Source organism: Trachinotus anak, unplaced genomic scaffold (assembly GCF_046630095.1).
Source record: "Trachinotus anak isolate AG129_WGS33_773 ecotype Australia unplaced genomic scaffold, CSIRO_AGI_Tana_v1 ptg000034l, whole genome shotgun sequence".
Taxonomy (NCBI): Eukaryota; Metazoa; Chordata; class Actinopteri; order Carangiformes; family Carangidae; genus Trachinotus; species Trachinotus anak.
In genome coordinates this window covers 1,877,149-1,892,908 of record NW_027273885.1, presented here as the reverse complement: position 1 = coordinate 1,892,908, position 15,760 = coordinate 1,877,149, and the positions used below count along the sequence as shown (strand labels likewise).

Here is a 15,760-nt window from a genome sequence, read left to right as displayed (position 1 = left end):
GTGTGTTTCACAGCTTTTGTTCAAGTTGCTTCTGCTTTTATTTGGGGTGAAGCTAATGAACTGAGGAAAGTGGAATTGACAACGGCAGAAGATGAGTAAAGGACTGTGAAGTATAGGCGGATGTGTCGACGGCGATTGCTTCACTAATCACGCTGTGATCCCAACACAACAAAAACCAGCACGACCACTGCTGCAGCCTTCCTCAGATATCTCGAGCAGCAACTCACCACTGCCACTGATTCAGATTTCAAAGTGCATCATAATCCATTATGTTGTCAGAGCAATAACTCTCTCTGCACTGGGAACACCCCTCATGATTATGTTTGTGAGGTACAGCCATACAGAGGCTGGACCGGTGCCAGGGCAAATTGGATTACGTCTCCCAATGTTCCCTCAAGTGTTTTATTATCCCTGAGCTGAAGGCATAATGTGATTACTTGCTGATGCCCTTTGTTCGGCTATTCACTATTATCCTGATGCGGTGTCCGCGAGTTCATTAACGACACATTATGACTTGTTATACACAAGGCAGTGCAGCACAGTGTGAGTCACTCATGTTGCGTTCAAGCTCCTACTGTACGTGGGCTGCAAGTAAAGTTTCTCTTTAAACAAGTGCACTGTAATTGAATAACGGACTGTAGATACAGTCTGTATTATGTAAGCAGGATATAAGTGGGTGATAACATCAATTCCTCCCTCGGTTTATATTTTAAAACAGGACGACTGTGAAGTGAGGATGAACACATGTGAATAATACCGCGATTAGTTTGGGAAATTAATCTTAACTTAAGGTCTATCAGCTCTATTTTCCCAGAGCTTTCAACCAATTCATGGTCTTCCTTAATGGTTGGAGTTGGCTCAGTTCTCCCCTGTGACCTAACTGTAGAGCTCCAGCCATGATTTTATTGGTGCTCTGAGCGCAAATGGTAACATCCTGTCTCTGCTTTTTGGTGTTGAATGTGAACGAGGATCAGTGTCTTAGAAGGTCCATACAGTCTAAAAGTGGGTTTTCTTTTCTGTGTATAAAGCAGGTCTGGTTTCTATATTAATACTGTGAAAGTATCAAAGCCTCAGTCCAAGATTTGGTTTGTCTGGGTGTTTACCTGAAATCTGCTTTATTTTATGGAAATCACTCAGAAAACAGTCAGCCAATCAGAAGAGAGGCTCAGATCCTCTACCAGACATTGCAATGATTTTAAAGTCAAAGTTCAGCTTGTAATTGATGCACAGTTTCTGCTGCAAAGTCTATAGTTTTTGGACTTTTATTAGAGTAACAGTCTTGATTCACTTCTGAACATTTCTAAAGACAAATATTTTATTTTATTATTATATTCTGCTTGTATTTCACTATACAAATTCTAAGAATCAAATGATGTCACCCACATTATATTTTGGTCAGTTTTAGATTAACAGAGTGAATTTCATACACGGAAAACATGGAATGCAAATCTCAGCAGCAACAAAATCAACTCTGCTGATTAATGCATCCCCACAGGAATCAAACGCAGTAATGAGTAGGCTCCATATTTTTGTCCATTTGAGCTTCACAGTGTGAATTTCAAACATCTAAGACTTGGTCTGAAAATCACCTCCATCCACGCTGTAGCTTTATTTCCAGAGGTGCACAAAGTGTTTTAATGTATTTGGGTCATTTTTGTCTGGACAATTTGAGAATTTAAGACATTTAATTCTGACCTAACAAATAAAACGGCTGTAATCAGCAGAGCATCCATCCCTCCCGCTCAGAAAGCACTCATCACATAAACCTGGGGGGGGGAATCAAACAGCACTATCAGTGCACTTTATTTTATCAGCTTTGACTTGACTGAGTGGATCTGACGCCCCTTCCATTGGGCCCACATTTGAAAATCTCACTGCAGGACAATTTTCTATAACTGAGTCTAAAAACACATTGATCGAGAGCAGAGAAGATAAGATGAGAAACAACTTCATTTCATCTCACTTCGAAAGGAAGCAAATAAGGAGCAGGACCATAAGAGGATGTTGAACTAAACACGACAGTAAGTCAGTCCTTAAAATGCAGCAGCAGAGGTCGTTCTCACCCCGATTCAGCTGAACTATGATAAATGCCTGCAGTGGTTTGCTGTATAATGACAAAGACAATATAAACAATAGGTAAACTGGCTGATGAAAAATGCCCAGTTTAACCTGGGTTCAAACCTTTATTAGCTAAATTAACTTAGCTCTGCAGCTAAACGTGACTCTGCTGTGGTAAAATATGACACCAAACCTCTTTTTAAAGGGTAACAGCTTCAAATGATTAAATCACAAACACTCCATGACTTCTGCTGTTTTTAAACAGAATATACTATTGTTCATTTGTGGCTTAAAAAAGTGACCATATCAGAGACCCATTCTGTCTACAAACCACATCAAATCAGTAACAAGCTGGTCAAAAAAAGCTGCCACAGCCATGCATATGTATTACATGTAAATTTCATTATTTACATAATATGAATTTGCAGCCATGGCCATTCACATCAAAAATGCACCCAATTCGCTAACACTTTGCAGCAGCAGTTCCCCACATTATTCTGGATAATTTTAAAAGTGGTATAAAGGCTTCGCACAGAGTTTATCCAGTCAGAGTGGCAGCCATTACTGTTGCCGAACTGTGCGCCGTCATCAGCTGGTGACACAGCAAAGAGAGAATTTCCAATTTCAGATCAGATAATGAAATGCTCCTCCTAAGAAAGAGCTCCGGGGCACAGGAGTGGCAGCCTTTATGGATTAATTTTACATCTGAAGCTGTTTGCACTTACAACTTGTGATGAAGTACTGAGTTATTGCACAGTTCAAGGGCTTGTTTGGACCTAAACTTGCCTGAATTTCTTAGTGGAATAAAAAGGAAAAATAAACACTCTGGTGAAAGGATGTGTGTAAAGTGAAGGATGTTGCCCTGAGAGACTTAGTAGGCAACTGTGACCTCTGTGGCTCAAACCCCATCTGTACTTTATCATTAACACATCAGTGTGTGTCATAAGCGCCAGTGTGTGAAGTCTGCTTTGCATAGCACTCAGACACAAATCACAAGGAAGAAATATGGAAAAAGCTAAAGGACGATGTGGAGCTGAGCGATTACACAGCAGATAGGCCTGATAATTGTCAGCTTGTCTTCTTCTCTGACGGCACATCTGCTGAGAAATGTTACTTTTATCAGCTTTTATCACAGCAGGTATATCTTCATTCAGGCGTTAAAAGGAAGGAGGCGTCTTTTCTTCGCGTGGTCCTCCACAGATCATATCAGATGAGTCCTATCTCACCGAGCTGGGAGATTAATCCACAGCTCTCCTGAGAAAAGCAGCTGGCAGAGGGAGTCTGTGGTGCTGTGCATCCACTGACAGGACATGAGTGTCAGTTATATTATGCAAATATCCAAACCAGACTTCAGACTGTTGTTAGGGGTGGACTAACATTGTGAATATACAAGTACTAAGTAGAATTAAAGCTCCATCCAGTCTAAAGGTAGATGTCCATGTGTTTGTGATTATAAAGCAGGTCTAGGTTCTATATTAATACTGTGAAAGTATCAAAGCCTCAGTCCACAGAGAAATGCACACAGCCTGTATTCAGAAACTGAACCTTAAAACCAGCCATCAGGACTTCTGGAACTTTGTGATGTCACAACAAATCAGACACCACTCTCAGCCATGCCTCGCCAAGCCCCGCCCACCTGGAGCCACCATTCAACCTTGCATGATTTGGTTTCTCTGAGTGTTTACCTGAAATCTGCTATAATTTTTATTGGATCACACAGGAAACACTCAGCCACTCACTGACCTGCTGTTACCAGAGCTCCAGAGAGAATGTAAAACTACATGACATGGTTCTTAAATTCTTCAAATAAAACACAGGAAAAGGACCTTTTAATTTAATGGTCAACGAATTAGACTCAGGTTCTTAATAAATTTGCACAGACATTATATCATATTATATTCCTATTCTTCTTTCTCGAGCTTTTAGCCACGTCTTTCCACACCCTCCACTTCCTGCAGACTGTGGAGGATGTGGAGAGTGGAACCAACCACCGAACTTTCAGTGACTTCTTGGAGAACAGAAGTCAAAATATTCTACTAAGATATTGATCACTGACTATATTGACTGTTGGCTCTTTCAAACCAGCCTATCATCATTTATGTACCAAGAAGAAACTGCTGCCAAGAAATGTGTAAGAACAGGATCACCAGCTCCCGTGGAGTCTCTGCGGGGATGCTGCTTCATGTCCTGAGAAACTTCAGATCAGATCAGAGCCTTGATCTTTTGTTGTTGTGTTGTTTATATGATGGATAAATGATCAAACCCTTGCTTTGTTTTCTCTCAGGTGATGAATGTGAATCTATCTGAGGGCGACAAGGTGGTGTTTGAAGATGTGGGCCACGGGGAGAACACCATGCTGGCCAACGAGTCCATTCTGATGAGGGGGTTGGTGGTACGAAGCCACAGCAATCAGATCTCCATCCGCTTTCACAGCCCGAGGTCTCAGGCTGGATCAGTCCTGCTCAGATACCAGTGTAAGTCTGACTCACACAACAAACTCCACCATGAAATGTACATGAAATTTAAACAACTGAATGTGTTTTTGCTGCTCTGACATTTCTGTGGCTTTCAGAAAGCTGACTCATGTAGGTGCGTCGGGACAGTAGCTCAGGTGCAAGGCCCAGTGTTCGATTTGGATGCAATGGTTGTGGAAAATGCTTTTTTTTTTTTCTAATTTGTGTCAGGTATCCTTTTCTATTCTAATCATGCATGGAGACGTCTCTCAAACACAGTTCAGGTCATATGTTCAAAAATGTTCCTTTCATTTAAGGGGCTACTAATAAAAATGAGCAGCAGTAGTCGTGGCTATAATAACATACATAACCCTACTCCACAGAGAGTCTCTGGTTTTTCTCAGTGTAACTTTGCGGGATTGCCAGTCTGTCATCCTGTCAGGCCTCTGATGGAGAAGAGATTTGTTTGTCAGTTGTCTGTCACAGCTCCTGTTAAAACCTGACAGCCTATGAGAAATAACAGTAAATACAAATCCAAGGTGCCGTCAGTGTCTTGTTTTAACCGTGTGAACTGTACTTTGTGCAGGTGACTTCATCTTTTTTCCTGTTGTTTTGTTTTGTTGCCTATGTGCAGTTGTTACGTGCTGATTTTGTCAGGGTAATTCAGCGGTTATTGGATAACTGAAAAACAGAAACCTCTGAATAAATGTGTGGAAAGCGAACAGTGGATGGTATGATGAAACAGTTCACACCCAGTAACCCGCTGTGGCAGGTATGAAAACGCTGAAAAGACCGAGTTGAGTCTGATTTTGAATCAAGAGGAAAAGATCTAAGTGACTTTGAAAGAGGGTTTATTGGATGGCAGGAGCTTCAGTCACAACGATGTTCGAGGGGCTGGTGTTTCCATAGGAACAGCGACTAAATTGACATCTGCATTTAGATCCATGGGAAAGACGTCAATAAACAGGGTCAGACATCTGATGACTGATGTGCATTAGTTCATCAGGACAAACAGAAGAGCAGCTCCTCCTCAGGTCATCAGACTATTAGCACCAACAGCTACGTAGAGAGGGACGCTGCAGCAGGCTCGCAGTGCACCAGCCCTTCATTACAAAGATGAATTCACATTTGAGAGTTCAGTGGTGCAGGAACCAGAAGAGACACGGTCAGATGAGTCATCCTTCACCATATTCTCCACAAGTGGGCAAGGTCATGGTACAGGCCTGAATGCTTGACCCCAACAGTGAGAGGATCTGGTGGATCTATTGTGCTTTGTGAGGGGGGGGTTTAGCTGGCATGTTTGGGTCCACTTAGGATCACTGCAAATCAATACAAAGCTATTCAGCAGCATTTCTATCCTGATTGGATGATGACGATGTCAATGACCCCATCCACAGGGCGCGAGGGGTCACCAACTGGTTTGATGAGTATGAAAATGATGTGAATCATATCCCACAGTCACCAGCTCTCAACCCAGCTGATCACCTATCATCAGGATGCTTTTGTGTGCCTGCTATCGGAAGTTGTTCAGGCACTTTTAACTGGTAGGAGACTCAGAACAAGCTGGATAGACTATATATCTGTATCATGAAAGTTTTAACACCAGGCTCCAGCAGAAGGTTTATGACCAGGTTATCAAATGGCAGCAAAATAGTTTTAATGATAACAATGACAGAGATAACTGAGAGACTAATTTCTGAAGAGCCAGATAACTGATAATTGTATATGTTTACCCAAGATGGCAACGTTCAGCTGATCAAGACTAAAAACCTGGTGTACCTACCGAATGGTCACATGACCCTGGAGGTGCAGTTGTTGTTGATTTACGATGGACCAAGGGACCATCACAACATGCACCAGCATGAATTTGTCATGCAGATTTTTTTAAAGGTTTACAAAGGTTTAATTACAACTGCAAACTGTGGAATTATTTACACACTTAAATTCTTATTGACCCTAATTTGAGCCCATATCTCAGGTAAGAAAATTCATCATATACATCGCCAACCAGTGAGCACCCCCTAGATGAGGAGGAACTGTGTTTTCAACCAACATATCAAATAATTCCTGAACACATTTGGGAAGCTGATAACAAGCAAACACATCCACAGACTGAGCTTGTTTGGATACCTGAAATCAGCTGTATTGGATTCATGTCAAAACAGTGGTCCAGTGATTGGAGACCACACTTACTGCATCAAACACTTCTAGGTAGTTGATCCTCTGAATCTTGCTTCAAAGTGCACATTGCCTGTTTTGATAGCAAGATGTGTTGACCAAACCCCACCCGTCTTCCCCGAGACTGGAACAAAATAAAACATCTCCAAATTCATCATAGTTAATGGGGAGCCTTTATTCTTTTAGCTGAATCTTAAATTAACTGAAAATAATCCTGGATGCAGTGTCTATTCCAAGAATCAGGCCGTTAGTCACTTTGCAGGGTAAGTATGTCCATCAACATATACACTGAAAGATTCTGTCATATCTGTCTAAACAAACCCGATAACACTGATTAATTACATCTTTATTAAAAGCACAACACTGGCAAATGTGTTAATGAGTTGTTCGAACACTGGTGCAGAGTATTTTTGTGTCTTTCTGCCTCTCCCTTTCTTCTTCTTTCGCATATTGGTTTATTAACTTCTCTCCTCTGAGACAGTCTGTTCTTTGCATGTCCCTGCAAGATCATCTTGCTGGATCAGCAGGAAAACCCCAGCCTATAATAAATGACACACATGCACACACACCATATGTGGCCCAAATACAGGAACTATCTGCAACCCTGCTGAAGTGATAGAGACTCACAGTGCAGCCCAGTATTCAGAGGCTCTTTGGAAGTTTCAAAAACTTCTAAGACATAATTATAAAGGATAGCTTGGATTGGTTTTAAAGCTTTAAAACCAGTAATCTGTTCAGTTCCTCTTCTTTAATATGTGCCTTTGCACTGACCCACTGGTTAGACTGCAGGGCAGAACTGCACAAGTGAAAGCTCCCACAGCTTGAGCTAAGACTGTCCACAGATATTCACCACAGAAATTCTCCATTTTCTGCTTCACCATTCAAATCCCTGCAGAAGCCTGCCCGGCTTTTTGTCTGAAATACTGAAACAAAGGTTACTGATCAATACACTGGATTGCAGTAGCTCGAGCGGTAAAGGAGCACATGTGGTGGGTGAGATAGGATTCATCACACTGAGTTGCTGGTGCCACTTATTGTTCCCAGGCAATAAAAGGGAAAGCACGGGCCAGGCAGCAGCGGAGGAGAATGACAGACAAGTACCATGGATATTTGACTGTATTCATGGTTGAACATGCAATATGTTAAAATTGACATGCATACAACATCCTCCTGGCTCCATCCTCAGGAAGCCACTATACAGCCTGTGTAAGGCAGCCGTGATAAATCTCATCATATAGTTTAAATGTGTGAGGCGATTTACATTACGTGACCCAGAGAAGTCAATTTTCTATTTTTCCATTCCATTCCCATCCCACACACACTTTTACCAAACCATCCATAAAAATGTGTGTGCAGCTTATTACAGTCCATAGTTAGGTTTTATTGTGAAGTGACCTCTTGTGGTCGAGTTCCAAAATTACCTATGTTTACATACAGGTAACAAAGCCATTTAGTGGCTGTGGTAATTATGACAGGAGAAAAGGAGGAAGTCAGGTGACTTTATAAAGCTACAAAGTCACTGTAGGGAGGAAGTCGGGGTGGATGGATGAGTCAGTGACACTGGACTGCTGTTCATTTCAGTTTCAAACAGATAGTCCGCACTTTTTTCTTTTAGCCAAGACCACAATCGTTCTAATGAAGCTGTGCACTACATTGATCCAGCTATTTCCATCCTGCGGGTCTCATGAAAGTGTTGCAGAAGAAGAAATCGTCTTGCTTAACACAACAGGTTAGGCTCTGACGTTAGCTGCTAGCTGATGTGATTTTATTACCGGTTGAGGGCAATGGCGAGCACGATTCGCATCACGTCTCGACCGTGCAGAAGCTCATCCTGTAAGATGAGATGATCACTTGTTAAGTCACGTCTTCTTGAAACACTTGTGAGCTGTAACAGCAATAGGCCTACCGTAGCTTTACAAAAATATTTAATAAAAAAAAAAAAGATTAGTTTTATTTTATTGTCCCCAGGTGCAAATTTATGTTGGGCAATAATCCAAAGTAAATACTGTATAGTGTGTGAGTGAGTGGACAAGTGGCCGGTCCAAACACAGCTTAAGGTCCTTTACCCTTATTCTAACCATAATCCTTCCCGAAATCAAGTTGTTTTGGGCCTGAACATGTTTAAAAGCCTGAATAAATCCTGCTTCTGATGGGGGAACAAATTCACTGAGACTATGTTACATTAAAATGGTCAAATATAGCAAATGATATGTTGACACAAAGTAACAGCAATTGCTTGATTTTAAAATTACTGGTGTAATACCTCTGTTTCAGACTCCCACAGAGCTCTAATTAGAACACATAACAATTGATGTAGACGATGTAAAGTGAATTTAAGAGCTGCATGCTTCATCTAATCACTTGATTGAAAACAATGATTGTAATCCTCCATCTGACTCCTGCATTACTGCAGAGGTGCCGGGATATTGAGCTAAATGTTGAGCAGTGGATGGGCAGCTCATTCTGTTCCTTAGATAATTATAAACCATTGACATGCTGACAAATTAATTTCAAAGGGCATGTATCTAATATTCTTTTAGTCATTATGAAGATGTAATTGCAACAGGATTCTTCCATTAATTAATTAGGGGGGAAGTCAAATCGTTTTTTTTCCCCCTCCATTTAAATTACAGCCGTATCAGAAATTAGCATGAATCACAGCACACACAAATAGGCTGGCATTCAATTGAGTCTGTCAAGCATAAAAAAGACATGGGGTGAACTCCTCAGTGACAGTTACACAGTGTTCAGCTGTAGAGAGGAGAAAACACGAGTATTTGTATCACTCTACAAATTCACCATTTACTTTCACCTGGCTAAGCTGTTTTTGTATCTACAACATGTGCAGGGGCGATGCAGTGTTAATGGCCCGTGACTTATTCTGTAATAAGGTTGATGAACTTGTGCAAGTATACTTTGCACAGCCTCTCTCTTGTGGATGTTGTACTTTCAGCCCACCCAAAAAATATTCAGATTAATCAGTGGAAGAATTATCAGGAAACAATAGTCTACCAGCCTTTTTTTAAGCTGCTCGACTGTTTTCTTTTCTGTTTGGGGGCACAGATACAACTGTAAACACCACACTGACATAATCCTATAAAGCTGTGATGCTGAACTTTTGGCAAGAATGCCGACTTCAGTAGAAGGAAAGATGTGGTAGAGACAAGTTTTTTTCCACTGCCAACTTTCTATTTACACGTCCATCAGACACAGCACTGTTAGTATTCATCTGGAGTTGTGCTTCTGTCCAACTGATGAATGTAAATCCAATATTCACTCCCTTTTAGCTCTGGTTTGGTGTCTTTTTATATATGTTCCACAGTGTCTGTCTGTTTGGTGCAGGGCAGGTAGTGCACGGTGGGTTTTTAAAGCTTTTTTTCTGAAAGCCTGAGTCTGCTGCCTCTGGAAACCAGGCTGAGAACAGTGGAGGAGTTTGTAGGTCAGAAAACAAAGAGAATGAGTTTTAAGACACTTAAAAGCTCTGGAGAAAGTGCTTTTTGTGTATATCAAAGCACACGATAACACACATGATAACTTCCATGTATTTACACCCTTTTTCTAGTTTTAATGTCTTAATTTAATTGTAGATGGGTAAAATCCCTTCCCCCCTCCCTTCTACAGTGGTTTAAGAAAGCACTTTCTAGAAAGTACTTTGAGTCTTCATGGGTCTCTACAAGCTTTGCACACCTCAAGCTCCCACAGACTGGACAGGAAGTGTCTGTGATCTGCCATCATCAGGTCCCTCCACAGATGTTGGGGTTTAAGTGTGGACCTTGGCCAGGCCACTGAAGCCGCTCCAGTGTTGTCTTGACTTTTTGCTTCAGGTCATTGTTGTACTGAAAAGTGAACCGTCGCCCCTTCTCAGCTTGTATGCTCTCTGGGAGCAAGTTTTCTTCAAGAACCGCTCTGTATTTTTCTGCATCACTGTCCCTGCCACTGAGAAGCCCCTCCGTAGCACGTTACCTCCACCTTCATGCTTCACCATAGGGATGGTGTTAGCCGTGTGATGAGCAGTGCCTGGTGTTTGTCAGACATGGTGCTGGGAGTCAAGTTTTTGGCTCATCAGACAATGGAAGCTTTTTCCTCATACCATTTGGAAAATTCCAAGTTGGGAAAGCTCAAAGCTTAAGAAATGTTTTATACCCTAAACCCGATCTGTACCTCACCAGAGCAAATAATGATGATGGGAGCAAAGGGAAAAGTGCGGTGACGTAGTTTATAGAGCGACAAAGTCCACGTCAGGAGGAGGTTGGGGTGGATGGATGAATTTGACACAGGAGAGCAGTGTTCGATTCCCATGTGACAGTAGCAGTTTATGTTGTTTCTATTATCCATGACCGTTCATTGTTATTATTGTAACCATGACAACAAAGATCGTCTAATGTTGAGGAAGTACTTTTGAACCAAATCACCATCTTTTCCTAAACCTAACCAACCATGACTATTACTATAGTAGCCATGGTGATGAAGGTAGGTACGCTGCTCTTGGGACAGTCTGTGTATTTGTTATTGTAACCATGACAACCATGGTCCAGTAAGCCTGCTGTGGTAGGGGTCGTATCAGAGGGTTGAAGAAAACGATCCATGTGGTTGTTGAGGTTGGAGGACTTGAGGTTTTTAAAGTGTCCGATCAATTCAGTTTGCCACAGGTGGACACCAGCCAAGTCCTACACACATGTCCAGGATAGTTAAAGCAAACAGGACTCACCTCACAGTTTGGAGCCAGAGCACAGGGTCTGATTACTTTTATAAACAAGAGATTTCACTTTTAGATTTTCAATAAATTTGCAAACATTTCTAATTAATAATTTCTAATATTTTCTCTTTGTCATTATAGATTATTGAATGTAGGCTTATGGACAAAAGTGGCACTTTTATCCATTTACTATTAAATCTACGATGCAGTAAAGTGTAGAAAACGTGAAGGAATCTGAAGACTTTCTGAAGCCGCTGTTAGAGATGTCACAGTTTACACTGTTTTGCCTACATGGTTCTGTTCACACCACAGGCCCTTCATGCTCTATAATCTGATTATTTTGGATGAAATTCATCCTTGTCATCATTGTCCTCCATTCCAGCTCTGATTCAGATAAGCTGTCATGGCACCAAAATGATGACAAATCTCTCAGAAGAATGATGTATTCTCTCATTCCCTTTAAAAGCTCCTGTCTTGGGATTTAATGTTGCACCTCTCACCCACGTGGCCCAGATGGATCTTAAAATACTTAAAATAAGTCCTGTGCAGAGTTTACCGTACAGTAAATAAACCGCCCGTCCACACGGACTCCACGTGTCAAGGCCCATGCACACCATCCGACACGGCAGAGGTTGTGACATTGTGTGAAATTGGATCTCATCACTGAAGGATATTTCCCACCCACAGTGTCCTGTCTTGTACAAGCCTGTCACGCCCAATTATTTTCAATGAGCTTGGATGAGCGAGGCGTGAATGAATCCCCTCTGTCAGTTCCTGTATTGATGTCTGGACATGGAGAAAGACGTTTCTATTTTTCATCAATCCATGTAAAATGAAACACTGCTAATAGACCATTTGTCTCTGTTAGGAAAAGGAACTTTCACTGTGTCATAAAACAGAACATCTGCCGGCCGTCTGGACTCGGTACAGCAAACTGAGGGTTTGAAAGCTAATTTAAAATCCTGGGACTGACTCCGGGAGATGTTTGCAATAACACTGGTAAAATTTAAACCCTTTAAATGTGCATGTATATTAGCCAAAGAAACTCCTTGTCTGCATCTTCAAATGGGAGTAAAAAGCAAAATGCAGAATGTACTTGTACTGCTGTGTGTGTACTGTAAAACAACACCAGGGGGTTGATTAATGGGCTACATCATTAATTTAGTGTTGCAACTCCATAAAGTTAAAGGACTCCAAGATGAACTGAAGCAGCAGAAAAATATCCTGACTTTTGGTCCCTAGTTGGGGTAAAGGCACATTTCCCATAATGCAAATCAATGTCTTTTATTACTCCCACCTTGCTGTTGTAACTGCCTCTGTCTTTCACACACCACACATCCAGTTTGAGAAAACAACTCACGATCCACTTATTAGCTTTTTCCCTGAGCTTTCACTTCCACCTCATTGTCTCCATCAGCAGGTGGAGTTTGTTCACCTGTTTGGGAGATTTGGCTGTTGACACTTTAACAACTTCTCAGTTACATCAAATTTAAATTGATGAGACTGGAAGGAGGAGTTTGATAAGGTTGCTCCAGTCGTCTAGCAACCTTGACAACACATAACTTTTTTTTTTCACAAAAACTTGAGGTTTTAAGGCCCTTGGTTTTAACTGTTGTACCGTTAGCTGTTTAACTGAGCTGGAACTCAGTACTTACATTGAAAAGTGTGATCCTCAGGCTCTCTGTTGGTGCTGCTTGCTGCCATATTATTTTCATTACTGGCACGCAATGAATCTTGGGATAGGTCGAGCCACAAAGGATCCACCCATTGGAGCCCTCATTGCCCAGGAAGGAGGGCATTTGAAGGAGCCTTTGATATGGGACAGTCTAGTTGCACAGCTGTGACACTATGCAGACTCCGATGGATGGTGACCAATTCTCTGTTATGAAGAGAACAAAAACTTCCTGTAAATATAAAAGCTCTTTCCAGGGGATGTGCTGCCGTTAACAGATACTATCATGTTACAAACAGCATGCATTTTAGCCTTAAATGGCTAAAACTAATATTTTTGTACAACAGTGTGATAATGTGAAAGGGGTCGATCGTAATGATGAACCAATAGAGAGTGATCACCTGAATCTGCAGCTCACCTCAGCCGCCTGGAGCTTCATAGTGAGTTTCAGCTCATTATTTATCGTCTGACCTGTGACTTTATTGTTGTGGTTCACTCTCACTGCTCTCATGGCGTCATTTTGTGCCACAGCAGGAAGGTGTTAGCAAAGAGCTCTAAAACCCACTGTTCACAACCTGCTCAGCACCAAACAGCAGACGTCACATTCAAGCAGAGGGAAGGTCAGAGAACATTTTGTGACAGATAACACGGTTACTCTCTTATTGCCTCGCTGGTGGTGGCTGTGAAAAGAGAGCTCCTGCAAAATGACTTTTTAGCAGCTTTTAATTTGCTGCAGCACTCTCTATCCTGCTGAGTTGAAGTGCTTCTCTTTGTAATATAGTTATTAATGAAATGTTGGTAATAAGCGTGAACCAAAATTGTCTAATCTCTCTCTCTCTCTCTATCTGCCTCCCCCTCTCCCTCACAGACCCAATTTCCTCTCAATCAGCAGCAAGTATAAATTAGTTTCAGTAACCATTTATACAAATTTGCATTTCATTTCCTTTGTCACATCCAACATTTTACATGCATATGAAGGAACATGCTAAAATACAACCTGCATTAACCCTAAAATGTCATTTTTAGTGGCGCTGCTTCACTTTTGTTTGCACAAAACCAAATATGATCAACATCTGTTTGATCTGTTATGGCTGCAGATAAGCAGCTGAACATCCAAACCTGAACCTGAACCCAGAAGGTTTAAGTCCTGGACTAAGACAACATACTGATCACATCCTAAATCATAAAGAAAACCTGTTTCTAAAGTGGAAAAGATTCATTTCCTAAACCTAACCAAGCCAGGACTGTTTTTAAAGTTACTGTGGCGTTGAAGGTAGGTTTATTATTTAAACCATGACAACCAAGGTCCGGTACGCCTGCCGCCACAGGGCTGTATTTTAGGAGACACTTCTATGGGAAAGGGTTGAGAAAAACGAACTGTATGGTTGTTCAGGTTGGAGGACTGAGGTGTTTAGGTGGGGTGGAGGTCTGTCAATGGTCTCTTGCTCTAGTCCTCAGTGTTGCACTGACAGATTTACTGACATTGCTGTTGTCATGCCAGCAGACCCAAAATAGAAATATAATGGATGTTGATGGAAATTATTTACTGTTCATTAGAGGACAGGACAGTGCGAAATTGCAGAATTTACAATGCTGGGCTGCAGCAAAGACATCAGCTGCTGGTGGAGTCTTCACGGTCCCCGTCATTACAGACCCCACATGGCCTTCGACTTGGCCATCAGAGGCCCAGAGCTCTGGCTGCTACTGGGTGATTTACCTCTGGGTGGGAGGACCAGCGCTGCATACCATGTTCAGCTAATTGAAAGGCAAACAGCAGGGTGATCATGCTATAACAACACATGCATGTCCCACAGCCACAGGCCCACTGAGCTGAGAGGCTGCTGCAATAAAACATAAATAAAATGGATTGCAGGGACAGAGGGTGGGGTGGGAGTGACAGTTGCACTGTATGTTACTTTTGGGTGGAAGAATATGTGGAATATTTGTAATGTATATGAATTTATATACAAAGTCTGACATTTGCCTCTGTGACTGAGTGACCTTTTCAGACCATTATAGCATATGTGCCATAAATGAAGCATGATACTCTCAGAAAAAGCCTGAGGTCTTTTGCCCACAAACTCTGAAGTCCAGAAACAGAGCTGCGAGCTGCATTAATCTCTGTAGACTTTGTCAGCTCCTTGCAGTAAATGCGAGGCCAATGGTCAGCAGAAATAAACGCTCTGAGGGACCAAATGAGATTAGAGATGATGTTTGATCCTTGCAGAGCAATTCCACATGAAAGCTGTATCACAATGTGACCGAAAAATAAATAAATTCAATTTGCATCCGTTTGCTACAGGGGACCATTAAACATCTCAAATTATTGCTCCTCCTGTGTGATCCACACCGTGGCCACGAGGCCTGATTAGATACAGCGGAGGCCGACATTTTCTCACAGCAGTCGTAGAGAGCCGGCTTATGACTGGTCTGGGGCTTGTGTTGGTTAAGCAGCTGAGGAGCTGCAGAGGAAACAGTAACAGATCCTGCTGAAGTGCTGATAATAACTGCTGAGACTTTACAGTTCTGGCAGCAGCAGAATTTCTAATGTGGAAATCACCAAGTCAAAACAAAAAGATAAATCTCACTGTTAAAGGTCCCAGATTTTACACTTTTCCTGAGTTTTATTGAAAGTGTTTATGTCCATAACACAACACGTTGGTAAGCCAATCAGAAGAGAGGCTTTGGGCTTGTTTTTGATTG

General features: G+C 41.7%; 1 protein-coding gene across 1 annotated transcript in view; it reads left to right on the top strand.

Moving 5' to 3' along the window:
- The window catches only part of sez6b (seizure related 6 homolog b), a 141,285-nt gene that overhangs the window by 92,660 nt on the left and 32,865 nt on the right, over positions 1-15,760 (top strand). Inside the window, exon 4 of the mRNA XM_071471962.1 lies at positions 4,343-4,532. Coding sequence (XP_071328063.1) covers positions 4,343-4,532 — 190 coding nt within the window. The remainder of the gene's footprint in view (positions 1-4,342; positions 4,533-15,760) is intronic.